The 27511-nt window shown below is 36.9% G+C and overlaps 1 protein-coding gene across 2 annotated transcripts in view; it reads right to left on the bottom strand.

Annotated features, from left to right (window-relative positions):
• NBN (nibrin) overlaps positions 1 to 27511 on the bottom strand; it is a 59323-nt gene that overhangs the window by 5717 nt on the left and 26095 nt on the right. For both annotated transcript variants that reach the window (XM_041769461.1, XM_041769462.1), the window contains exons 9-14: positions 19194 to 19320; positions 16950 to 17222; positions 14788 to 15214; positions 7012 to 7083; positions 6163 to 6318; positions 3161 to 3274 (exon numbers count right to left, since the gene is read on the bottom strand). In XM_041769461.1, the coding sequence (XP_041625395.1) occupies positions 3161 to 3274; positions 6163 to 6318; positions 7012 to 7083; positions 14788 to 15214; positions 16950 to 17222; positions 19194 to 19320 (1169 nt within the window). The remainder of the gene's footprint in view (positions 1 to 3160; positions 3275 to 6162; positions 6319 to 7011; positions 7084 to 14787; positions 15215 to 16949; positions 17223 to 19193; positions 19321 to 27511) is intronic.

Here is a 27511-nt window from a genome sequence, read left to right as displayed (position 1 = left end):
AGGAGTGAAATCATATGGTATTTGTCTTTCTCTAACTTATTTTGCTTATGCTAATTTTGCTTATTAGTATAATATACTCTAGCTCCATCCATGTCATTGCAAATGAATGGCAAGATTTCATTCTTTAATGTTTGAGGAATATTCCATTGTGTATATTTATCCATTCATCTGTATTTTTTATTTCAATTCAATTAGTACACCATTAGTTTCAGATGTAGAGTTTAATAATTCATCAGTTGCACAAATGGTCTTTAGATTATAATCTCTGCACACGATAGCATACGATACTTCACAAAGTAAACAAAGTACCTGGTCAGAGTATTTTACTCTAAATAGCTGCAAGATGAAAGAAACTATAAACTACATTACCAAGGGGGGGGGGGGGGGAGAAAGACAGCAACTGGAACAGAACATGCAAGATGCATGAAGAACCTAGTCTGCAAGAAATAACCCAAGGATAAAAAAAACGAAGTTACTAAGAACAGGAAAGCAATACAAACCAAAAAGTTAGATGACAAAAAAACACAATGACAATGAAAAGAGAACAAATGCTAACAGACTGAGACCTATTAACACCATTTCAGAATCAAATGAATTAGAAACACCTAACAGTGACTGTTTCCACTGCTATAAATGTTTTATAAGTAGCATCTTATTTAATCCTTAGAAAAATTCTGTGAAACAGAGGTACTATTATTGTTCCCATTTTGCACAGGAAGAAATGTAAGCATAAAGAAGTATAAGAAGTAATATGCCCAAGATCACATCGCTGATGAAGAACACAACAGACACAGCTGAAATCTGAATTTTTGACATAGTAAAAGAGCTTAAGAAAACCCAGTGAATGCAGAAGAGATGGATGTGGAGGGCAAAGGTGATCTAATAAAAGGATAATTATGTCTTAAATGTCAACAACCCAGCAAATATAAAAATGCTTTCACAGACATAATAAGAGTTCCTTGAAATAAAAAGACCTGCATCTGCAAATCAAAATAACACACTGTACTCCAGGAAAAACAAATGGAAAATTGATATATTCTCATCATTAATGACTTGCAAGCCTAAGAAGGAATGCTGCAGGCATGCAAGTACTTTCTAAATAGGACTGTCCTAAGATGGGGGGAGGGGGGTGTGGGGGGAGGGCTGAAGTACAAATAATTTCCTGTTTACAGCAGGGAGCCAAAAAAAATATATCTAAAATCAAAATAGGCAGCTTGAAACAAGTACTGATTCTAACCTGACAAGGGTTCGTTTTTTTGGTTGGTTTGGCTTTGGTCATATTTATCATTGCCTGGTCTTGGATCTCAGGAAATAAAATACCTCGAAAAGAAGAAACATTTGCAAAAATTTAGCAATGCTTTCAGCTTTACTTCCTATCAGCCTCTCTTTCTCTCTCTCTCTCTTCCCACTCTGTCCCTGGCTATTACTCCTCTTCAATAAAGAAGTATCTGGAATAATTCACTTAATGTTTAAATAGGTAATTTCTGGACTCCGGGATTTTCACTTCATCATTCTTTTGTGTACTATCATAATTCCATATGTATTTGATCAGTAATCTGTATATGTTTGACCATATAAATATAAATGAACCGATAAAATGACTGGGATTTGCTTTAAAATACTCCAGAAAGAAAAGAAAAAAAGTTGGGAAAGAGAACAGATGAATGCTGATATTTGTTATAGCTGTTGTTTGGGGTTTGTTTCACTACTCTATTTTGTGTATGTCTGAAAAGTTTTCATAATAAAAATTTTAAGAATTTGAACTACATATAAATAGTTACTACTTAATAACTTACCAATATTATTTAACAATTTTTCTTACTTTCTTAAAACTTATAAAGACTCTGGGGGGAAATGAGATAGATCAGTAACAACTGCTCATGGGAGGAGGCACCAAGGCGAGTCTCCCACAGCAAACAGTTGTCAATAGTTACAACTGACTTGAGACTCCCTCCTTCACCTTTGAGACAGTGCGCTCATGCATCATTAAACCACAGTGCAAAAGTGCAACCACAGAGAATGAAGTTAAACTCTAATCTTGTAACACCTATGAAAATGAACTCAAAATCAATTCAAGATCTAAATATAAGAGCTAAAACTATAAAACTCTTAGAAGAAAAAAAGGCAAAGACTTCCTGACATTGGATTTGGCAAGGATTTCTTGGATATGAGGCCAAAAGCACAGGTAACAACAACAAAACTGATAAACTGAACTACATCAAAACTTAAGATTTCTGTGCATCAAAATAAACAACAGAGTGAAAAAGGTAACACAGAGGAAGGGAGAAAACACCTGCAAATCATATAAATCATACATCTGATAAGGATTATCAGAATACATAAAGAACACCTCTAATTCATAACAATAAAAAAAATCAATCTGATTAGTAATAGGAAGAGAGCTTTTTGAATAGGTATTTTTCCAAAAAAGATACACAAATGGCCAACAAGCATATGCGAAGGTGCACAATATCATTAATCATTAGGAAAGTGCAAATCAAAACCACAATGAGGTTCACATGAGTTAGATGCCCACTATCAAAAAAACAAGTGAAGAATAACAAGTGAGAATAACAAGTACTGGAGAGGATATGGAGAAACTGGAACCGTTGTGCAGTATTAGTGACAATGTAAAATGGAGCAGTTGTTTTGGAAAACAATAATGGCAGTTCTATAAAAATTAAACGTAGGCAAAAAAAAAAGAGATACAAAAGAATAGGAAAAAGGTGGAACTCAGTAAAATAATGCCTGAGAAATCCTTGGAACTACTGAAAGATAATTTCTAGATTCCGAAAGCCCAGTACATTTACTTAGTATGTAACACTGATAGTATTTGCAATGACCCCCCACATGACTGTACAACCATCTTTGAATTGTTATCCCGTTAGCTTTCTTTTTCATTTTTGTACGTTAAGTCTCTTTTCTCTCCTTTACATTAGGATGTAAAATTCATTTTTTTTTAAGATTTTATTTTATTTATCTGAGACAGAGAGAGAGCAGATGAGTAGGAGGAAGGGTAGAGGGAGAAGCAGACTCTCCACTGAGCAAGGAGCTGGACGAGGGGCTTGACCTTCATCTAGGGTCTCTCATTTGCTCTAAGGAAACCATGAGGGACCAAAATGTAAACCAAGCAAGTCACCAGGCCCCATTTCCTACTGACCTCCATTTCCTGCCTTAACCATTCTTCTAATTCTGTATTCTTCCGAGCATGATGAGCTACTAGATCTGATCCTCCAATGATGCGTGGAAGTTTTCCTGCTCCAGGAAATGTGACCTGTTAAATAGTAAAAGTTTTAAGGTTAAATGCATTAACAAATTAAGACCATCTCATTTTTTTTTCTTATTTTAGAAAGAGAATGAGTGTGTGAGTGACTGGGGAGGGGAGGGGAGGGGCAGAGGGAGGAGAGAGAGAATCTCAAGCAGACTTGCTGCTGAGCAGAGTATCCAATGTGGAACTTGATTTCATGACCTTGAGATCATGATCTAAGATGAAATCAAGAGTCAGCTACCAAGCCAGCTAAGCCACTCAGGTACCCCTAAGATCATTTTTTTAAAAAGCTTAATAAAAATTAAAGAGTATTAATTACATATAACTGCCAAAAATGTTTATATCCTATAAATGAAAGTGAGAGAGAGATAAGTAACTATGCTAGACCCACGTTTTTGCCCTATTTTTTTGGCTATTGCTATACCCAGATTTAGATATATCACTGGGATTTATGTACCAAGAATTTATTTATTTATTTATTTATTTATTTTTAATTTTTATTTATTTATGATAGTCAGAGAGAGAGAGAGAGAGAGAGGCAGAGACACAGGCGGAGGAAGAAGCAGGCTCCATGCACCGGGAGCCTGACGTGGGATTCAATCCCGGGTCTCCAGGATCGCGCCCTGGGCCAAAGGCAGGCGCCAAACCGCTGCGCCACCCAGGGATCCCTGTACCAAGAATTTAATTAAGATTTTTAATTGGGAGTTTTATTAAAAAATGGCCTTAGCTCATCATTTAGCATTTGAAGCAACTTAATGTGAATATATAAAGTATATTTTGTTCTAAAGGTTTCTTTTTTTTTTTAATAAGATTTTATTTATTTATTCATGAGAGACAGAGAGAGACAGAGACACAGGCAGAGGGAGGAGCAGGCTCCCTGCAGGAAGCCTGATGTGGGACTCGATCCAGGGATTCTGGGATCACACCCTGAGCCAAAGGGCAGCCGCTCAACGACTGAGCCACCTAGGCGTCCCTCTTCTAAAGATTTCAAAGTTTAAGCTTTGTCTAGAACTCATGGAAATGTACGTCTTTAAAAGTTTCCAATCGAGGCATCTGGGTGGCTTTGGATCAGCTTGTGACCCCGGGGTCCTAGGATCAAGTCCTGTATCAGGCTTCCCACGGGGAGCCTGCTTCTCCCTCTGCCTCTGTCTCTGGGTCTCTCATGGATAAATAAAATCTTTAAAAAATAAAACTTTCCAATTTATGTATCTCTAGTAAAAGATGCTAGAGATGACAACAGTTTATATTTTTAATTAAAATTTTGTTTATCAATAAACAGGTGCTAAAAATATTGTGAAAATGCAAATGAAGCTCACTGCTAATATTCTATTTAGGAAATAATAAAACCTTAATATCTATGGGACATACCTTTAAAATTTCAATATATGAAGTGGAAAGGTAATTTATTTATATTTATTTTTTTATTTGAGAGACATAAAGCATGAGCAGGGGGAGGAGCAGAGGGAGAAGCAGGCTCCCTGCTTAGCAGGGAGCCCAATGAGGGGTTTGATCTCAGGACCCTGGGATCATAACCCTGAGCAGAAGGTAGACATTTAACCATCTAAGCCACCCAGCCCCCCAGAAAGGGAATTTTAAATTAATTTTCATCATTAAACATACTTTAAAGACACAAAAGAGCCATGTTATTGGATTCAGGTATATAAAGAAAATAACAAATTCTTTCATTAGAGCCAATCCAGTTAAATCATCCCACCACATAAATTTTGGTTTGAATTTTACAGTCTCAAAAAAAATTCCTTAGTCAAAGATATTAATATTTTTTAAGAGTTTAAATTTTTTCCAAACTACTTTCTAGCAGTTTGTACTATTCTGTATTTCTTGATCATCCCTGGGGCCAAAAGTGAGTATTATTGCTTTATCTTTGGTAACTTCATTAATTAAAAAAAAAAAAAAAGAATAGTACTTCTTTTGAATTTTGATTTAACAATGAGACTTAGTAACATGATATTGAACATGAAGTAACCATACAGATAAGAATGGCCCATATGGTATTCATGAGCCACGCCTGTGGGACGGAAAAGGGTAAGTGGGTGCCATCTAAGTGGGAAATATTTCCATCTTCCACTATAAGAGATGGAGTTTAGAAACTTTTACACACGGTCGTAGTAGGTAAAAAACTAATTTAACTGACAAGTGTTACTAGTAGCTCACATTAGAGAGAAAAAGCTACAACACCTCATAGTACAGTGAGAATCATACAGATCATAGTCTAATAAAAAGCATTCTTCCACAGAAATCACCTTTGACAAAATTACTGAATTCTGATTAAATGCTTAAACATAAGATAGTGGTCAGTAGTAGATATGGAATAAAAAGCAAATATTCCAGAAAAGACAACAAAAGAATACAGACTAGATCAGAAATATTCTTTTAAACATACTGGTAAGTTAAAGATCAGTTCCTAGAGGAGAAGAAACTCAGGTCTGATAATAATACTCAGGGTGCATACTTATATTTTTTATATATATATGTAACAGTAAAGTGCCTACTTTTCATTGTATTTAATGTGTTTAGCTCTTTCATAAAGTCCTGAGATAAAGAACCCCTTCAGGTAGACACAGATCACTATTAGAAGTAGAAGGACTCTATCAATTTAACCCAAAGCCTGCCTCTTAAGGTAGGGAAGGCCAGATAAACAGCACCCTTTGAAGAATTCAGTCTTGGTGAAGTCTGCTTCCAAATATTCATTATATATTTATTCACATATTCAATACCTGTCTGTTCATGTCCTTCCTACAGTAATTTTAACTGCTTTAAGCAGAAGAAATAACACCAGTTTTCAATAGGAATTGGTTTCACTACTTAGCATCAACGGTATTCCTAAAAACATTTCAAACACTGCCCTCTTGTGATATTTTAAAGGAATATCATACCTTTTTGAATTTCTTGAAATTCTTTGGTTGATCATAATCACTATTTACACTGGATGCGTTTCTGGGGTTAGAGTTATTAACCACCAGTGATCTAAATTCAGTCAGTAACACCTTCCTTGGAAGCATATCACCATCATCCTCAAGTTCATCTTTGATCTTAAATGGAGTTAAGATGGATACATAAGCAAAAAAAAAAAAAAAATAAGGAAAAAGAATATTATTTGTCACTTGGGAATCTACAAAGAAAAGTTCAAATACCTGAAAACAACAGTACAAAAAAGTTTTATTTCTGGCACCTAAACTTTGTATTTGGAATCAGATCATATCTACTTCAAACCAGAAAGTTACTCAAATAATATGCAATTTTAGAAATATTTATAATATGTATGATAGAAGCATACAGCATTTTAGTGTATTCTAATATCATCCCAATAAATAATTTATCTTCTTGTATATATTTTCTTAGCAAGAAATCTCAGTTTTGTCTACTTTTCATTAAAACCATAAATTAGCATTATTGCACAATCTGTTCTATAAGTTCTCATCTACTATACTTAAGCTTTCTTGCTTTCTTGGATTTTTAGTAATTTTTATTTTATTATTTTTGACACCTCCAAACATTATTAATTCTGGATACACTACCTTACTGACTGAAAGCCATTTTTTAATTGCAGATTAAATCCTTCCTGCTGCTAGATAAGATTCTTTATCTCATGAAATACATCAAAATTACAGAAAGAGAAATGATTAATACTAAGAATGTAAACTGACATAAATTGATGAGACATTGGTCCTTAAGTCTAATTTTTATAAAAATAAAAGATTTTATAAAAATAAAAATTTCCTCACAGATAGTTCTTCTTTAGTTGACCACAGTGACTCACTCTTGAGCTCACATTTCTTCTCAATTTCATTTTCTTGCTAAGGAAATAAAAAATACTGTTCATAGAAATTATAAAATGGTACCTTTAAACATACTTATGTTCTTGACACAGTTATGAGACTGACAAGTAACCTTCCTAGAGAAGCTAGGAGATGAGAATAGAAATATATAGAGAAAAAGATATTGTAGTATGAGTAACAAGAGCAAAGATTTGGAAGCAATATAAATTCATATAAGTTATTTTACAGTATGAGAAATGATTCTAAGTGAATAAAAAATAGCTATAGTATTTCATTAACAGTTGATTTTAAGCTTACAAAATAAGATTTCAAAAAGAAAATACCAAAATATTTACTATGGTTATCCACAGCCAATAGGATTATCAACAAATTTTTATGTTTGTATTTTTTATATTTCTACATGATTATGTATTACTGTTACAGTCTAAAATAAAAACAATTTTAAAGGATTCTATCTAACTTTATACTTAGAATTTAATTTTGAATCACCCTTAATCCAGGAAAAAGGAAAGAGGGTTACTTCATTGCTCAATATATCTGTGTGCAATAAAATGGAAATTGTTTTGTATACAATCATGCTCTCCTCCACATTCATATATCCGGACCAGGTTCCAGATAAAAGCATATTACACAGATGGATTTCTGAAACTGTCAGTAAAAACTATAGTCCCTTGAGATACAATAGGGGCACATATTGTTTTACATCAAATTTTGAAAGATGCAGTCATAAAAATTCAGAAGAATTGTAATAGAAAAGTTGGAAAGAATGGGCAGAAAAACAAATGTACGTATTTTGTATTTGCCTAGGAACTAAAGAGAATTAATGTTTTCATTTATCAATAGTAAGATTAAAAATTTATACTCCAAGCCTACCATGTTACCTTTTCACTGTTTTCATATGTATCCCCCACTGGAAGTTATCACAGTCAGAGCAGTTTACTCCCCCACAGCTCATCCCCATCCTGCTCTACTCCCTCAAACTTGCTCATCCTCTTGAGCAAGTTACTTCCTAGCTCGGCGAATCATTGCTACAAACTACTCAGGCACTCAGAGTCTAAGTTTGGGAATTATTCTATACTCTTTCCTCTCCATTTCTCAGGGTGAGTCAATCACCAAGTCCTGGAGAGTCTCCCTTTTAAAGGCCTATCGAACTTACCCTCTCGACCGCCTTTCATGTTAGCACACCCACCACGTAGAATAACTGATTATAGGACACTCTGAGAAAGCTGACAAAAGCAACAGCGAAAAGAGCGGAGTAGCCCTGTGTTTTTGTCCCAGTTCCAATCCTAGCTAAGTGACATTGCCCAGTTACTTACTACCTCCCACTATCAGTTTCCTAATCAGTTCAATACATTAGTGCTGCCACTTTATTGCAGGGTTGCTGAAAACAGAATGGTGGTGCCAGTAAGTGGTAGGTATTACACTACTAGGCTTTGGAAGGAGAGAAGATGAAACCTTAATTTGTAATAGGAAAGTGGAATAGGGTGATGAAAAGATGCTCTGTGGGTGCTATTCAGAAGAGGAACATAAATAAAGATAATGCTTCATGTTTGCATTTTATGGAGACTAGGAAATTTTAAGGCCAAGACTCAGCCACAGCGGTCATATATTTACATATAAATAAGGATACACGCCTAGCAGGAGTATGTAGCCAGCAGCTTTCTACTTCAGCTTGTAGAAGATCTTACAGGGGGGCGCCTGGGTGGCACAATCGGTTAAGTGTTCAATTCTTGGTTTCCGCTCAGGTCGTGATCTCAGGGTCCTGAGAGCAAGCCTCAAGATGGGCTCTGAGCTCAGCAGGGTGTATGCTTGGGATTTTCTCACTTCCTTCTCCCCCTTAGCTCCCACTCTCTCTCTCTCTCTCTCCCTCTATAAAATAAATGAATTTTTTTTAAAGAAAATATTATAGATGTGTTAGAATCTATATTTAAATTTCAAAATAGAAAAAGAGCAGTTCTACTGTTAACATATTTTAGAAATTACCTTTCTGAAATATATGTATTTAGTATCACATTTTTGCCTTAAAATTGCAAAAAGTTTTTTAAATGAAAGGATTAAGAATTTTTTTCCAATAATCACTTCCATAGCAAGAAAAATTAAGCACAATTCCTTTAATCCATGAATATGTACAAGGACTTTCCAACAATAAATTCTTAAAGTGATAAAAATGGAAGAATTAAAAATAATCTCCATTGTTTGAGTAAGACTGATGAATTGCATCCAACTCAATTTCCTGGATGTGATACTGTACTATAGTTATACAAAATGTTACAATTAGAGGATAAAGGATGAAAAGTATATTGGATCTCTCTATATAATTTCTCACAACTGCACGTGAATCAACAATTATCTCAAAATACAAAATTTTCAAAAATCATCTTAATACTGAAAGTCAAAACACTTCTCTAACAGTTTCTTACTAAAAATGTATAGTGTTAGAATAAAGTGATTTAACTTTTAGTTTACCCAAAATGTATCACAATCAAATCACTATTCATACTCTTCAAAAGTCTTCTAAAACATATTTATTTTACACTGTATTTTTTTTAAAATATTCTATTTATTCATGAGGGACACAGAGAAAGAGGCAGAGACATAGAGGGAGAAGCAGGGAGCCTGGTGCGGGACTTGATCCCAGACCCAGAATCATGACCTGAGCTGAAGGCAGATGCTCAACCGCTGAGCCACCCAGGTGCCCCTTACACTGCCTTTTTTTTTTTTTTTTTTTTTTTTTTTTAGAATGTTATGGATTCCAAAATAGTAAAATAAGGACAGGGAAATCATGCTGCAGAACCACAGAGCAAAATATAATGACTGTATTCCCTGATATCATTATACAGTATGTAAACCTTGGCTATTAAATGAAAGGTCTTCAATAAGTCTGAAGAAAGAGAAATTAAGGAATTGATCCCATTTATAATTGCACCAAAAACCATAAGATATCCAGGAATAAATTTAACCAAAGAGGTAAAAGATGTGTACTCTAGAAACTATAGAACACTTTTTGTTTTAAAGATTTTATTTATTTATTCATGAGAGACACAGAGAAAGAGGCAGAGACACAGGCAGAGGGCTCCCTCCAGGGACTTGATCCCCAGATCACACCCTGAGCTGAAGGCAGAGGCTCAACCGCTGAGCCACCCAGGTGTCCCTAGAAACTACAGAACACTTATGAAAGAAATTGAGGAAGACACAAGGAGATAAAAAAATTCCATACTCATGGATTGGGAGAATAAATATTGTGAAAATGTTAATGCTACCTAGGGCAATCTACACATTCAATGCAATCCCTACCAAAATACCATGGACATTTTTCACAGAGTTGGAACACATAATTCTAAGATTTGTATGGAACCATAAAGGACCCCGAATAGCCAGAGGAATGCTGAAAAAGAAAACTGGGATGCCTGGGTGGCTCAGTAGTTGATCGTCTGCCTTCGGCTCCAGGGGTGCTCCGGGGTCCTGGGATCTAGTCCCTTATCAGGGTTCTGTGGGGAGCCTGCTTCTCCCTCTGCCTCTCTCTCTGCCTCTCTCTTTCTGTCTCTCATGAATAAATAGATAAAGTCCTTCAAAAAAGAAAAAGAAAAAGAAAACCAAAGCTGGGGCTATCACAACCCCTGACTTCAAGCTATATAACAAAGCTGTGATCATCAAGACAGCATCTGTTGGCACAAAAACAGACACACAGATGAATGGAACAGAATAGAGAACCCAGAAATTGACATTCAGCTCTATGGTCAATTCATCTTCAACAAAGCAGGAAAGAATATCCAATGGAAAAAAGACCATCTCTTCAATAAACAGTGTTGGGAAAACTGGACAGCCACATGCAAAAGAATGAAACTGGGCCATTCTTTTAACCCATACACAAAGATAAACTCAAAAGGGACGAAAAACCTAAATATGAAACAGGAATCCATCAAAATCCTAGAGGAGAACACAAGCAACAACCTTTCTGACCTCAGCTGCAACAACTTCTTGCAAGATATGTCTCTAAAGGCAAGAGAAACGAAAGCAAAAATGAACTATTGGGACTTCATCAAGATAAAAAGCTTCTGCACAGCAAAGGAAACAGTCAACCAAGCTAAAAGGCAACCTAGAGAATGGGAGAAGATACTTGCAAATGACATACTAGATAAAGGGCTAATATCCAAGATGTAGAAGAATTTATCAAACTTAAGACTCAAAACACAAATAATCCAGTCAAGAAATGGGCAGAAGATATGAACAGACATTTCTCCAAAGAAGACCTACAAATGGCCAACAGGCACCCAAAAAATGCTCACATCACTATCACCCAGGAAATACAAATCAAACCACAATGAGATACCACTTTATGCCGGTGAGAATGAGTAAAATCAACAAGACAGGAAACAACAAATGCTGAGGAGGATGTGGAGAAAGGAGAACCTCTTAAATTGTTGGTGGGAATGCAAGCTGGTGCAGCCACTCTGGAAAACTGTATGGAGGTTCCTCAAGAAGTTAAAATAGAGCTACCCTATAACCTAGCAATTGCACTACTGAGTATTCACCCCAAAGATACAGATGTAGTGAAAGAGCACCTGCACCTCAATGTTCACAGCAGCAATGTCCACAATAGCCAAACTGTGGAAGAGGCTGAGATGTCCTTTGACAGATGAGTGGAAAAGATGTGGTTTATACATACAATGGAATATTACTCAGCCAACAGAAAGGATGAATACCTACCAATTACATCAACATGGATGGAACTGGAGGGTATTGTGCTGAGTAAATTAGGTCAAATGGAGAAAGACAATTATCATATGGTCTCACTCATATGTGAAATATAGTAATAGTGCAAGGGACCATAAGGGAAGGAGAGGAAACTGAATGGAGAAAAAAAACAGAAAGAAGACAAACCATGAGAGACTTTTAAGTCTGAGAAACAAACTGAGGGTTGCTGAAGTGGAGGCGGGTGGGGAGGATGGGATAACTTGGTGACAGGCATTAAGGAGGTCACATGATGTCAGGAGCACTGGGTATTATACTATATGTTGGCAAATTGCATTTAAATTAAAAAAATAAATACAAGAAATGTCTTTTTAGATACACAAAAGACTTTAATGGTTCCTGTATCACTAGTGTGTAATGTTCATTTCCTGGTCCTCCCACTCTGGGATCTAGTGCCTGATTGCTTGGGCGACCATGAGCTCTGGGAAAATGTGCAGTCAAGATAGCAGAAATGAGTAGCCATACAGGAGGAACCAAGGAGGTCTATTATTAAACTCACAACCATTTTCAGACAGACTATGGCCACTGTGAGCAGTGGACCAATCTGGGATAGAATTTAAGAAAAAGAAAAAAAAAGGCTATTAAAAACTAAAGGAGGTAATAAAACAAGAAGAGAAAGAAAATAAAAATACATCAGAAAAAAACTAGAAATAAAAACAGTGGGGAGGAAGGATATGGCAAGGGAAGAGCATTTTCAAAAGTGTATACAAAATAATATAGAGTCTAATTTTCTAAAGATTAAGTGCTTAGAATATTAAGTGGTCTGAAAACAGATTTTGGAATAGTCTGAGCTAAAGTAACAGTGTAAATTTGCAACACAACTAGAGTAAATCTATCTTCATAAAGAGACATAAATTTATTAAACATAAGAAATCATCTCTTGGACTTCCACTATAGGGGAAATTGCTAAACTTATAGAATAGTAACTTATAGGTTATATGAACCACTTAGTTCAATTTATCTTTTCTGTAAAGTGCCAGCTAATTTTTGATAATAAAGAACCCCTCTTTCTCTGAATTTCTCAATTTGACCAAAAGATATCTCAGTATTGGGGCAGCCCTGGTGGCTCAGTGGTTTAGCGCCGCCTTCAGCCCAGGGTGCAATCCTGGAGACCTAGGATGGAGTCCCATGTCAGGCTCCCTGCGTGGAGCCTGCTTCTCCCTCCGCCTGTGTCTCTGCCTCTCTCTCTCTTTCCCTCTGTGTCTCTCATGAATAAATAAATAAAATATTAAAAAAAAAAAAAAGATATCTCAGTATTCACTCTTTCTTCCTTACTTAACTAATACTCAGTTTGTTAGGGACAGCAATGCGCCAAGCTTAAAACATTTCCCATACTCTCTTCTTGTAGACTAAGAGTGAGGAATGGGGAGTGGTGCAGCCCAAGATTAAATTCTGGCCGAAAGCCAAAGTTACAAAGTGGGGTTTCTGAAAGAGCTCCTTAGAAAGTGAGGAGGAACTCAAGTGGAAAAGCCTTTGTCCTGTCCCCTTTCCATTCTGTTTTTCCTCCCTGGAAAGTTGATGTGATGGCTAGAGGTACCACCTTGTAGAGAGAAAAACAGACACCTAAGAAATTAATACCACAGAACTTCTGAGCAGCTTTGATTACCTACGTCTGGGTTTCTTCTATAGAAAAAAAATAACTCCATCTACTTTAGGCTACTGAGTTTAGAATTTTTAAAGACAGCAAAAGGAATTCTTAGCTTATAAAACGTGGAAACTTTTTCTGGGAAAATAACTGGATGTATTGCATCAGGGCCTTTGGGGTTTGGGTCTGTGTATCCACAGTTTTTAAAAAGCTCACAAAAATAAACAAACAAACAAACAAACAATAGAATAAAATAAAATAATAAAAAATATAAAAGCTCACCAGGGCAGCCTGGGTGGCTCAGTGGTTTAGTGCCACCTTCAGCCCAGCGTGTGATCCTAGGGTCCTGGGATCGAGTCCCACTTCAGGCTCCCTGCATGGAGCCTGCTTCTTCCTCTGCCTGTGTCTCTGCCTCTCTCTCTCTCTCTCTCTCTCTCTGTCTCTCATGAATAAATAAATAAAAATCTTTAAAAAAAAAAAAAAGCTCACTAGCTGATTCTGATGCAGCTGGTCTACATAAGGGCTTTTAGGATTCACTCAAAAGAAATAAATGATGAAGATTCCCTCCTTCATATGAAGATGCTGGTATTTTGGCTAAAGAGGACATATACTTTGCTTTTTCAAAACATTAGTTAATAGATTTATAGTACTTGATACACAGTAAATTCTCAACAAATACCTATTGAATCACTATATCTTCCAATCACTTAATCCTTATCTTTTTACTTAGTCCTTTCCTTATGTAGTAGCCATTTACAGGAGAGGATAACCAAAACAGGAAAGAGAGTGGAGCTAATGGACTTATAAAAAATATCAGATTATTACCTTTTAACTTCCTGTGGTCCATGATTTCACTTCATGACTCACTATTCTAAAGGCAGTAGGCAACTTACTTATCCAAAAAATAGGAAATAATCTGAAGTGGTAAGACAAATTATCAACCTTCAGGAAAACAGGATAGGATATTGAAAGTCAAAATGAAAATAAAAATCCCTAGTGATGTTATACCCTATTTTACCTGAAAAAAATTATTTAGTGGATAGCTTGTTTTACTAACTTTCTTCATTTTTCTGTGCTGTTTCCTCTATTAAGGTTTATCCTATACTTACCATCAAGGCCAAAGGTTTGATAGTATAGTAATAGAATAGCCTGGAAATCTATTAAAACAATCACGAGTAACAATTTTATTTGCCATTTATTATATACTGTCAAAGAAGCACTATTTTTAGTATTTACCTTATCAACCAACAAATTCTTATACTTAATATTAGGTGTTGAAGATATTAACTTTTTCCTCAAGGAAATGATACTTATACCATCATAAATATCTTTTTAACATTCAAAGTTTCTATTTGTAATGCTTCTCATTAAAAAATGTTACTTACAGATATCTCACTAGTTTTCGGTATTGCTTCAACAAAAGTGCCATTTGTTTCTATATCCAATCTTGGCCTTTTTCTAATATTGACATCTTCCTCTTGTTTCTGAACTTTCACTCCAGTTTCTAGCTCTGGTTTTGTGTTCTTGAATAACTGATCTAATACTTCATCTTCTATGGCAAAGTCATCAATTTCCTTTCTTTTTTCTGTAGAAAGAGATTTATTGGCAGGATTTTTCACAGTGGACTTTAAATCTCTATCTGTAAGTAAATTATCTGGCTTCTTTTCCAGAGGCTTATTCTGAGATAGATGCTGCTCCTTATTTTCCCATACTGAGGGTGTAGAAGATTGTGTTTGTTCTAAAAGAGAACAAGACATTTCTATTCTTGCTGATTTGGCTGAAGAAATTTCTTGATTTTCTTCATCTCTTTCCCTTAAGATTTCAAAAACAAGAGAAGAAAGCAAAAACAAAATGAACACAGCTAAGTGATTTTGTGGTTTGGCAATATTCACTCCCCTCATTTAATTCACAGTATTCTTGATTTTATTAATTAGTATCATTGGAAATTTAAAGAATTGGACATTTGAAAATGGCACGTACTTCATATGGACACTCATGTTTTTGTAGGACTGTCAACCCAATGGCTAAAACCATAGGGAGAGGTCTATCTTCTCTGCTAAGGCAGCAGTAGCTAATAAATCAATGTAGAGGAAAAGGCAGAAAGATACAAAAATACAAAGCACTTGTTGCCAGGAAAGAGTAGCTTACTTTACAATATAGGGAAACTGCAGGCAGGGAAAAATTACCTTGGGAATAAAACCTGATGGATTAGTAAGAGCTAGATTCATGATAATAAGAGTAGTTAAATCCAGAATACAGTACAGACTATATACTGCAAGTAATATGTGAATATATGACTAAGAGTTTTCTATATAATACTGTTTCATTCACTAAGTACTGAATAAGTACTTTATTCATTTAAATTGTACTAAGGTCCATAGAGAACATAAAAACATGGATCTCTGCTTCCCAGATGTTTACTAAATTTTTGTTAAATTGCAATAGTCGAAGTGATACTTTAATAATACTAATCTATTATCAGGGTACTGGACAGACTAAGAGGTTTTTGTATTAAGTCAGGTGGTCAGAGTTTAAATTAGAGAGCTGGCAATACAAAAATATGGAAAGGGAGGAATTTATAACACAGTGAAAATAATCACACTGCTGTTTTGCGGGAGCAAAGGAGAAAGAGTCAAAGATTCTGACAAAATGAACTACTAACAAAGAAAACACATATTCAATGACAGAGGAGAAAAGGCTTAGGCCTATAATTTGGGAAAACAGCAAAAAATTCCTGTGGAAACATAGAAGTGAAGCTTAAAAGGTTAAGGTCGGACAAAAATACTGATCATCTGTAATACAGTCATGAAAACTCTGAAGGTACAGTATAAAGCACATAAAAAGTAGCAGTACAAAAAAGGAAAGAAGTCCTCGAAGGAGGAAAGTCAGAGAGGCAAAAACAACCAGGTGAGGCTACTGCTACAAAAACCAAGACACCATTCGGAGAAGAAAGGTTCAAGAGCTGAAAAGCACCAAAAGGCCCCTAGAGCTGGCAAAGGTGTCAATGGCTAATTTCAAGGACATCACGTCGAGATGAAATATTGCTGGTTAAGAAATATTTCATATGGAAATGGGAGCAATAACAATAACCTCCTTCTTTGAGAAGTTTAATTGAGAGTATGAAAGATAAGAGGCAGTAGCTAGAGGAAAGAACCAAGTCCAGGGAAGGTTTTAAAAAAGTAAAAGTAAGATAGAGCTTTTGAATCGAGAAGGGGCTAGAATAATTAAAAGTGCTTGAAAATGAGAGAACTGAGGGAGCATGGTCCTAGAGGAAGTGAGAGAAGGCGAAGGAACTGAGGCGTGGGAAAGCTCTTCTCCAAAAGCGCAGCAAAGTGAGACAACAGGTAAGCTTAAGGTGAGCAAGAAAAAAGGATGAGAGAGACTCTATCATGACCTTAGTGAAGGAGGAGACTTGGACATTTCCGAGAGGGAATGAGGTCAAAGGGTCAGTTTTCCACAAAAGCATCTTCAAGCAGAACACACTCTGTGCCATTCTATTATATTAGTATTTTCCACAGATACAGAGAGGTGTTATTTAAAAATATACCTTTTTTTGATAGAAGGCTTAAAGTAATTTTTGATGGAGTTGGTCTGCAGCTGCTGGGAAGTGTGATCTCTTTTATTTACACCTGAGGATTTAGTCGGTGAAAGCTGACAGGTTGGGATTTTCATCCTAACCAGAGCATTTGACACTGCTTTACTATCATCAGAGCTTATCCTGGGCGGGTCCTTCACAGTGGACGTTTCTTGTGAAGGCATTCTGAATTTCTGTTCCACTTTGGAGATTTCGATTTCTTTAGGCCTTTCACTCAAATCCATACTGTAACAAAAGAAAAGAATGCAAGGTTAAACAATCAAACTTCTAGCAATTCTTATCTAGAAACACAGGCCTCTAGATAGTACGAATGTGATAAAGCTTTAGAACATAATTTTTAGACAATAATTAAGGGAATATATGTCACTATCCCAAGAAAATTGCTCCTTTTACATTAGTGCTCCCTAAAGAAAAATGGTAACTTTCTCGTCTTCATCCCCCGTAGCACACAATGTCTGGCATACTCTATTATAAAAAACTGCCAGTCAGGGGATCCCTGGGTCCCTCAGTGGTTGAGCATCTGCCTTCGGCCCAGGGTGTGATCCTGGAGACCCGGGATCGAGTCCCATGTTGGGCTCCCTGCATGGAGCCTGCTTCTCCCTCTGCCTGTGTCTCTGCCTCTCTCTCTCTATGTCCTTCGTGAATAAATAAAATCTTTAAAACAAAACAAAAAAAAAACTGCCATACAGACATGAAATATCAACCTAGTACTCTATTATAAATTAAACTAGGTGATAGTTTTGCTCTGTTTAAAATTTTAGAATTATTTTCATGAAAAATTTTATTAAAAAAGGAAAAATCAGAAGAAAACAACCTCCTACAATTCTAGCATCATATATAATGAGATATTTAGATCTAAATAAGATGAATTTAGATTCAGATGAACTGATATGGTTATATTCCAACTAGATGGCAGGAATATAGATGAATTGATATGGTTACATTTCAGCCAGATGGCAGTCCCTGGAATAGAACTCTATACTACCAGAAAAATATTTAAAATACACACACACATACACACACAGAGTTCCACAATGTATGGTTACATAAACTGCCTTTAATATTCTTATTTCACAAAAAACAAGCGGTCATATATGTGACTTTCAAAACATTAATAGTTTCCTTTAAAACTTACACCTGGACTCTATAAAAAAAAAAAAAAGGATGTATTAAAATTTTAAGTGTGATTTAATATAGTGATATCACAAGTATTTTTCAATATGAATCATTCATTATATATTATTTAAAATACAATACACTTCCTTAAAAATACCAGGGAATACAAATGAGCTACCCTCGCTCAAGCCCCCCCCCCCCCCCCCCCCCCCCCCCCCGGGGCAGCCCCAGTGGCTCAGCGGTTTAGTGCCACCTTCAGCCCAGGGCCTAATCCTGGAGTCCTGGGATCGAGTCCCAAGTCCGGCTCCCTTCATGGAGCCTGCTTCTCCCTCTGCCTGTGTCTCTGCCTCTCTCTCTCTCTCTCTCTCTGTGTGTCTCTCATGAATAAATAAAAAATAAAATAAAATCTTAAAAAAAAAAGAACAAAAACCTCTTCATATAGAGAACCACTAGAAAACTATCATTATGGAATATTCATTATTTAGATAACCAGGTAGACACATAGAAAGTATTCCCAAGTTATAAATAATATTCAGAAGAAGGCAACATCATAGTACAAACTTACTACAAACTTGTTTCGATAGTCACAAATAAACTGGTGTAATTCTTTACAGTCTTCCACATAAATTTGTAAAGAACAACTAAAAAACTCTACCATTAAGACAGGGGTTAGCAAACTATGGCTTACAGGCTAAATCTGGCCTGCCACTTGTTTTTGTAAATTAAATTTTATTGGAACACAGTCCCACACATTCATTTACATGTTGTCTATGGCTGTGTTCATGCTACAATGGCAAAGCTGAGTAGCTGTGACAGAGATCAATGGCTCACAAAGCTAAAAATATTTACTCTCTTGTCTTGTAGAGAAAGTTTACTAATCCTTGACCTAATATATTATTTTCCCTGGCATCCCATTATCCCATGCTTTATCTTTTTTTTTTTAATTTTTATTTTTTATTTATTTTTTTCCCAAGCTTTATCTTCTAAGAGCTGATCTGATAGAGAGAGACACTGACTTTACTTCTTGAATATACCATTTACGTACAGAATAACAATGATTTGTTAACAGTGAAGTTTTACCATGTATCTGCTTGCTCTGATTCCGTGTCAGCTACACACGTTGTGGTATTCACTGGGGCACCTGGCATTAGTTTTTCATTGACTGACATGCCTTGGGAAAGGCCTGGCCCTGGAGTCATCTTCAATGCTGGAAATCACACAAGTGAAAGAAAGAATTACAACTGCTAGACACATGGACATTATTTTGTCACTTAAAATGGTTAGACTGTGCCATGCTGAGGAAATTAAGTAGGTGACATAGAACAGAGTTCTCTTCACTCAGTGAAACCAACAAATAATGAAATAGCCTGAAAGCAGCCTGTTGGCATCTGTAATGGGTTTCATCTAAATCAAATCATTTAAAAGCTACATCAAATTCTTTGTGAAGTATTGTCAACCTAAAAATAAAATCAGATTATAGTTCAGATTATGCTTGAAGTCAGAAGACAAAAAATTCCATTTCTTCCACACAGAAAGAGTATCATCTATTCTACTATGGACACAAATCAAAATTAATGTGAGTTTCACTTTCTGAAGAAATACCATTTGAAAAGAAGACAAAGGGCAGCCCCAGTGGCGCAGCAGTTTAGCGCCGCCTTCAGTCCAGGTCGTGATCCTGGAGGCCCGGGATTGAGTCCCATGTCCGGCTCCCTGCATGAAGCCTGCTTCTCCCTCCCTCTGTCTCTGCCCCTCTCTCTCTCTGTGTGTGTCTCTCATGAATAAATAAATAAAATATTTAAAATAAAAATAAAATAAAATAATAAAGTAAATAAAATAAAATAAAATAAAATAATAAAATAAAATAAAATAATAAAATAATAAAATAAAATAAAATAAAATAATAAAATAAAATAAAATAAAATAAATAAAATAAAATAAATAAAATAAATAAGAAAAGAAGACAGAGTTATTTGTGGCCACTCCAGAAAACCATAATGATTACTTCATCTTTTTATTTACTAGAATAGCAACTTAAATTCAAGTGTCACTCTTCTGGCATATTTTCACTGGACCTCCAACACTGAATTAGGTATTGGATCCTTCATTACAGTTTGCATACCACCCTTTACATGACTCTGTGAACTTTTAACATCACTGCTGTGTGACCTGCATTAAGTTATTTAACCTCTCTAAGCCTTAGTTTCCTCATCCATTAAATCGGAACCATTTTGTTTTGAGGAAAAATGAATTGATACACAGACAGCACTTAGAAAAATGCTTCGAACACACTAAGCACAATACAAGTATTAGCTGTCAGCGGTGGCAGCAGCAGCCCCAGCACTTTATACTACATTTATTTACTTGTTACTTTCCCTTATTAGACTTGGGACCTCCTTGAGAATAGGAACTGGTTTGTGTTCATTTCTAAATCTGCAGTTCCTGAACAACATTTGGGACATGGTAGATATAAGTTAGTGGAATTAAATTGTTAACTGAAAATTTTTTAAAAAGTTGACAGCTACTAAGTATCTAAGCTAAATCATCACTTGGTAGGTACTCATGACATAGGAGTTACTTAGATGTTTATTACTGATTCCAAATTCTGCCACTTTTCTTATATGACCTCCTTAGAAGCTCACGGTCATTTCCTTAAACACATACTATTCCTAGAATTCATTTCAGCTTGCGCAGAAGTTTGCAAAAAGTAGTAACTACAAATGCTTCTATTATCACTAAAAGAAACTATCAGTTAAGTCTAATGACCCAGAAAAGGGATGATTTGTCAACAAAAGATTTCTCCTTGCTAAAAATACTACAGGGGCAGGGCTTTGATTTGCTCATCTCTTTATTCCACGTATTTAGAATAATTATAGGAATATAACAGATGTTCAACAAATGCTTTCTGAACTTATAAATGAACAAATATGGAAAGAAGAAAACAAGGAGGGAGAAGAGAACAGGGAGAGACATGCATTTACTCTATTCCCCCACAACAGGTTGTATTCTAAAACTGTTTAGAAGTCAGATGTCGAGGACTTGGAATCTACACAGACCCACCAATGAGTATGTGGAAAAACATACAAAAATGTTGATTTTGGGGGAGGGGCCAAGATGGTGGAAGAGTAGGGTCCCCAAGTCACCTGTCCCCACCAACTTAACCTCGATAACTTTCAAATCATCCTGAAAACCTATGAATGCGGCCTGAGATTTAAAGAGAGAACAGCTGGAATGCCACAGTGAGAAGAGTTCGCATTTCTATCAAGGTAGGAAGATGGTGGGGGGTGGGGGGGATAAAGAAACAAAAGGCATCCAAGGGGGAGGGACCCCGCAAGGAGCTGGGCTAAGGCTGTGCAGCGAGAGCCCCCAGGACAGGAGGGAGGGCTCCGTCCCAGAGAAGCAGGAGCTTCACCAACCTTCCTGGATGGAAAGGCAGCCCGAGCTGTGCAGGTCAGCGTCCTGCCCCCAGAGCATCCAGGCCCCTGTGGACTGGGAGCTGCCGTACTTACTGCAGGAGCTGACTCCCAGGCTGGAGAACTGGCCATCGCCACTGTTGTTATTCCTCCTGGTGCCTCGCACGATAAACAACCCCTAGTGAGCCTTACAGTGGCCTCACAGGATAAACAGGATAAACAGCTCCCACTGAGCCCTGCACCAGGCAGGGGGTGGAGCAGCTCCGCTCCCTGCACCAGGCAGGGGGTGGAGCAGCTCCCCAGGTGCTCACACCTGAGAATCAGAACAGCAGGCCCCTCCCCCAGAAGACCAGCTAGATAGAAGGACAAGGGAAAAGCAAGTTATTGACCAAGCAGCACTGGAAAGTTCCAGGGGAAGTCGAGGGATTTACAGTATATAGAATCAGAGGATACTCCCCCTTGTTTTGTTTTCTGTTTGCTTCTCACCCCCACTTTTTTTCTCTTCTTCTCTTTTTTTTTTCCTTCTTCTTCTTTTTTTTCTTTTTCTTTTCTTTTTTTTCTCCTTTTCCCAATACAACTTGTTTTTGGCCACTCTGCACTGAGCAAAATGACTAGAAGGAAAAACTCACCTAAAAAGAAAGAATCAGAAACAGTCCTCTCTCCCTCAGAGTTACAAAATTTGGATTAAAATTCAATGTCAGAAAGCCAATTCAGAAGCACAATTATAAAGCTACTGGTGGCTCTAGAAAAAAGCATAAAGGACTCAAGGGACTTTAGGACAGCAGAATATAGATCCAATCAGGCAGAAACTAAAAATCAATTAAATGAGATGCAATCCAAGCTAGAGGTCCTAACGACGAGAGTTAATGAGGTAGAACGAGTGAGTGACACAGAAGACAAGTTGATGGCAAAGAGGGAAACTGAGGGAAAAAAAAGAAAAACAAAAGATCATGAGGACAGGTTAAGGGAAATAAACGACAGCCTCAGAAAGAAAAATCTACGTTTAATTGGGGTTCCCAAGGGCACTGAAAGGGAAAGAGGTCCAGAATATGTATTTGAACAAATCATAGCTGATAACTTTCCTAATGTGGGAAGGGAAACAGGCATTCAGATCCAGGAAATAGAGAGATTCCCCCCCTAAAATCAATAAAAACCGCTCAACACCTCAACATTTAATAGTGAAGCTTGCAAATTCCAAAGATAAAGAGAAGATCCTTAAAGCAGCAAGAGACAAGAAATCTCTAACTTTTATGGGGGAGAAATATAAGATTAACAGCAGACCTTTCCACAGACCTGGCAGGCCAGAAAGGGCTGGCAGGATATATTCAGGGTCCTAAATGAGAAGAATATGCAGCCAAGAATACTCTATCCAGCAAGGCTCTCATTCAGAATAGAAGGAGAGATGAAGAGCTTCCAAGATAGGCAGGAACTGAAAGAATATGTGACCACCAAACCAGTTCTCCAAGAAATATCAAGGAGGACTCTGTAAAAGAAAGAGGAAGTCCAAGGGAACAATCCACAAAAACAGGGACTGAATAGGTATCATGAGGACACTAAATTCATATCTTTCAATAGTAACTCTGAACGTGAACGGGTTTAATGACCCCATCAAAAGGCGCAGGGTTTCAGACTGGATAAAAAAGCAGGACCCATCTATTTGCTGTCTACAAGAGATTCATTTTAGACATAAAGACACCTACAACCTGAAAATAAAAGGTTGGAGAACCATTTACCATTCAAATGACCCTCAAAAGAAAGCAGGGGTAGCCATCCTCATATCAGATAAATTAAAGTTCATCCTGAAGACTGTAGTAAGAGATGAAGAGGGACACTATATCATACTTAAAGGATCTATCCAACAAGAGTACTTAACAATCATCAATATTTATACCCCGAATGTGGGAGCTGACAAGTATATCAATCAATTAATAACCAAAGTGAAGAAATACTTAGATAATAATACACTTACACTTGGTGATTTGAACGTAGCACTTTCTACAATCAATAGGCATTCTAAGCACAACATCTCTAAAGACATGAGAGCTTTAAATGATACACTGGACCAGATGGATTTCACAGATATTTACAGAGCTTTATATCCAAATGCAACTGAAAACACATTCTTCTCATGTGCACATGGAATTTCTCAAGAATAGACCCCCACATAGTGGATCACAAATCAGGTCTTAACCGATACTAAAAGGTTGGGATCGGCCCTGCATATTTTCAGACCATAATGCTTTGAAATTAGAACTAAATCACAACAAGAAGTTTGGAAGGACCTCAAACACGTGGAGGTTAAGGACCATCCTGCTAAAAGATGAAAGGGTCAACCAGGAAATTAAGGAAGAATTTAAAAGATTCATGGAAACTAATGAGAATGAAGATACAACCTTTCAAAATCTTTGGGATACAGCAAAAGCAGTCGTGAGGGGGAAATACATTGCAATACAAGCATCCATCCAAAAACTGAAAGAACTCAAATACAAAAGTGAACCTTGCACCTAATGGAGCTGGAGAAAAAATAGCAAATAGATCCTACACCCAGCAGAAGAAGATAATTAATAAAGATTCGAGCAGAACTCAATGAAATAGAGACCAGAATAACTGTGGAACAGATCAACAAAAGCAGGAGTTGGTTCTTTGAAAGAATTAATAAGATACATAAACCATTAGCCAACCTTATTAAAAAGAAGAGAGAAAAGACTTAAATTAATAAAATCATGAATGAGAAAGGAGAGATCACCACCAACACCAAGGAAATACAAACGATTTTAAAAACATATCATGAACAGCTATATGCCAATAAATTAGGAAATCTAGAAGAAATGGATGCATTTCTGGAAAGCCACAAACTACCAAAACTGAAACAGGAAAAAATAGAAAACCTGAACAGGCCAATAACCAGGGAGGAAATTGAAGCAGTCATCAAAAACCGCCCAAGACATAAAAGTCCGGGGCCAGATGGCTTCCCAGGGGAATTCTATCAAACATTTAAAGAAGAAGCCATACCTATTCTACTAAAGCTGTTCGGAAAGATAGAAAGAGATGGAGTACTTCCAAACTCGTTCTATGAGACCAGCATCACCTTAATTCCAAAAGCAGACAAAGACCCCACCAAAAAGGAGAATTATAGACAAATATCATTGATGAACAAAGATGCAAAAATTCTCAATAAGATACTAGCCAATAGGATCCAACAGTACATTAAGAAGATTATTCACCATGATCAAGTAGGATTTATCCTCGGGATGCAAGGCTGGTTCAACACTTATAAAACAATCAATGTGATTGGTCATATCAGCAAGAGAAAAACCAAGAACCATATGATCCTCTCAATAGATGCAGAGAAAGCATTTGACAAAATACAGCATCCATTCCTGATCAAAACTCTTCAGAGTGTAGGGATAGAGGGAACATTCCTCAGCATCTTAAAAGCCATCTACGAAAAGCCCACAGCAAATATCATTCTCAATGGGGAAACGCTGGGAGCCTTTCCCCTAAGATCAGGAACAACACAGGGATGTCCACTCTCACCACCGCTATTCAACATAGTACTGGAAGTCCTAGCCTCAGCAATCAGGCAACAAAAAGACATAAAAGGCATTCAAATTGGCAAAGAAGAAGTCAAACTCTCCCTCTTCGCCGATGACATGATACTCTACATAGAAAACCCAAAAGACTCCACCCCAAGATTGCTAGAACTCATACAGCAATTTGGCAGCGTGGCAGGATACAAAATCAATGCTCAGAAGTCAGTGGCATTTCTCTACACTAACAATGAGACTGAGAAAGAGAAATTAAGGAGTCAATCCCATTTACAATTGCACCGAAAAGCATAAGAAACCTAGGAATAAACCTAACCAAACAGGTAAAGGATCTATACCCTAAAAACTAGAGAACACTTCTGAAAGAAATTGAGGAAGACACAAAGAGATGGAAAAATATTCCATGCTCATGGACTGGAAGAATTAAAATTGTGAAAATGTCAATGCTACCCAGGGCAATTTACACATTTAATGCAATCCCTATCAAAATACCATGGACTTTCTTCAGAGAGTTGCAACAAATCATCTTAAGATTTGTGTGGAATCAGAAAAGACCCCGAATAGCCAGGGGAATATTAAAAAAGAAAACCATAGCTGGGGGCATCACAATGCCAGATTTCAGGTTGTACTACAAAGCTGTGGTCATCAAGACAGTGTGGTACTGGCACAAAAACAGACACATAGATCAATGGAACAGAATAGAGAATTCAGAAGTCGACCCTCAACTTTATGGTCAGCTAATATTCGATAAAGGAGGAAAGACTATCCACTGGAAGAAAGACAGTCTTTTCAATAAATGGTGCTGGGAAAATTGGACATCCACATGCAGAAGAATGAAACTAGACCACTCTCTTGCACCATACACAAAGATAAACTCAAAATGGATGAAAGATCTAAATGTGAGACAAGATTCCATCAAAATCCTAGAGGAGAACACAGGCAACACCCTTTTTGAACTTGGCCACAGTAACTTCTTACAAGATTCATCCATGAAGGTAAGAGAAACAAAAGCAAAAATGAACTATTGGGACTTCATCAAGATAAGAAGCTTTTGCACAGCAAAAGAAACAGTCAACAAAACTAAAAGACAACCTACGGAATGGGAGAAGATATTTGCAAATGACGTATCAGATAAAGGGCTAGTTTCCAAGATCTATAAAGAACTTATTAAACTCAACAGCAAAGAAACAAACAATCCAATCATGAAATGGGCAAAAGACATGAACAGAAATCTCACAGAGGAAGACATAGACATGGCCAACACGCACATGAGAAAATGCTCTGCATCACTTGCCATCAGGGAAATACAAATCAAAACCACAATGAGATACCACCTCACACCAGTGAGAATGGGGAAAATTAACAAGACAGAAAACAACAAATGTTGGACAGGATGTGGAGAAAGGGGGACCCTCTTGTGCTGTTGGTGGGAATGTGAACTGGTGCAGCCACTCTGGAAAACTGTGTGGAGGTTCCTCAAAGAGTTAAAAATAGACCTGCCCTACGACCCAGCAATTGCCCTGCTGGGGATTTACCTCAAAGATACAGATGCAATGAAATGCCGGGACACCTGCACCCCGATGTTTACAGCAGCAATGTCCACAGTAGCCCAACTGTGGAAGGAGCCTCGGTGTCCGTCGAAAGATGAATGGATAAAGAAGATGTGGTCTATGTATACAATGGAATATTCCTCAGCCATTAGAAACGACAAATACCCACCATTTGCTTCGACGTGGATGGAACTGGAGGGTATTATGCTGAGTGAAATATATCAATCAGAGAGGGACAAACATTATATGGTCTCATTCATTTCGGGAATATAAAAAATAGTGAAAGGGAATAAAGGGGAAAGGAGAAAAAATGAGTGGGAAATATCAGAGAGGGAGACAGAACATGAGAGACTCCTAACTCTGGGAAATGAACAAGGGGTGGTGGAAAGGGAGGTGGAGGTGGGCGCGGGGTGGGGGTGACTGCGTGATGGACACTGAGAGGGGCACTTGATGGAATGAGCACTGGGTATTATGCTCTATGTTGGCAAACTGAACTCCAATAAAAAAAATAAAAAGTAAATAAAATAAAATAAAGTGTTGATTTTTACTCATGACCCTGTTTCTATATGAAATGATATAATAGAAAAGAAAACACAAATTTTAGAATTGCCTTGGCCATGAATTATTTATGGAACCTTAACTATTCTCAGCCTTACGAGGTGGCTTACCTTTTGGCCTATAAACACATTTCCCACAGTGGATGATAAAACTTTGTTGCTCCACAGCGGCCAAGATAATCCTGTGTGTCAATAATGTAGTTTAATTAAGTAAATATATTCATACCTACTACAAATAAGTACTATGCTTGGTGCTGTCAGGGAATCCAAAATTAATTGGAGCTTATAATCAATCTAGTGGCTGAAAGAGGCATGGAAACAACTAGTTCTATT

Source organism: Vulpes lagopus, chromosome 9 (assembly GCF_018345385.1).
Source record: "Vulpes lagopus strain Blue_001 chromosome 9, ASM1834538v1, whole genome shotgun sequence".
NCBI classification, from domain to species: domain Eukaryota; kingdom Metazoa; phylum Chordata; class Mammalia; order Carnivora; family Canidae; genus Vulpes; species Vulpes lagopus.
Note: the sequence above shows the minus strand (reverse complement) of the source record. Positions and strands in the feature narration are given on the sequence as shown.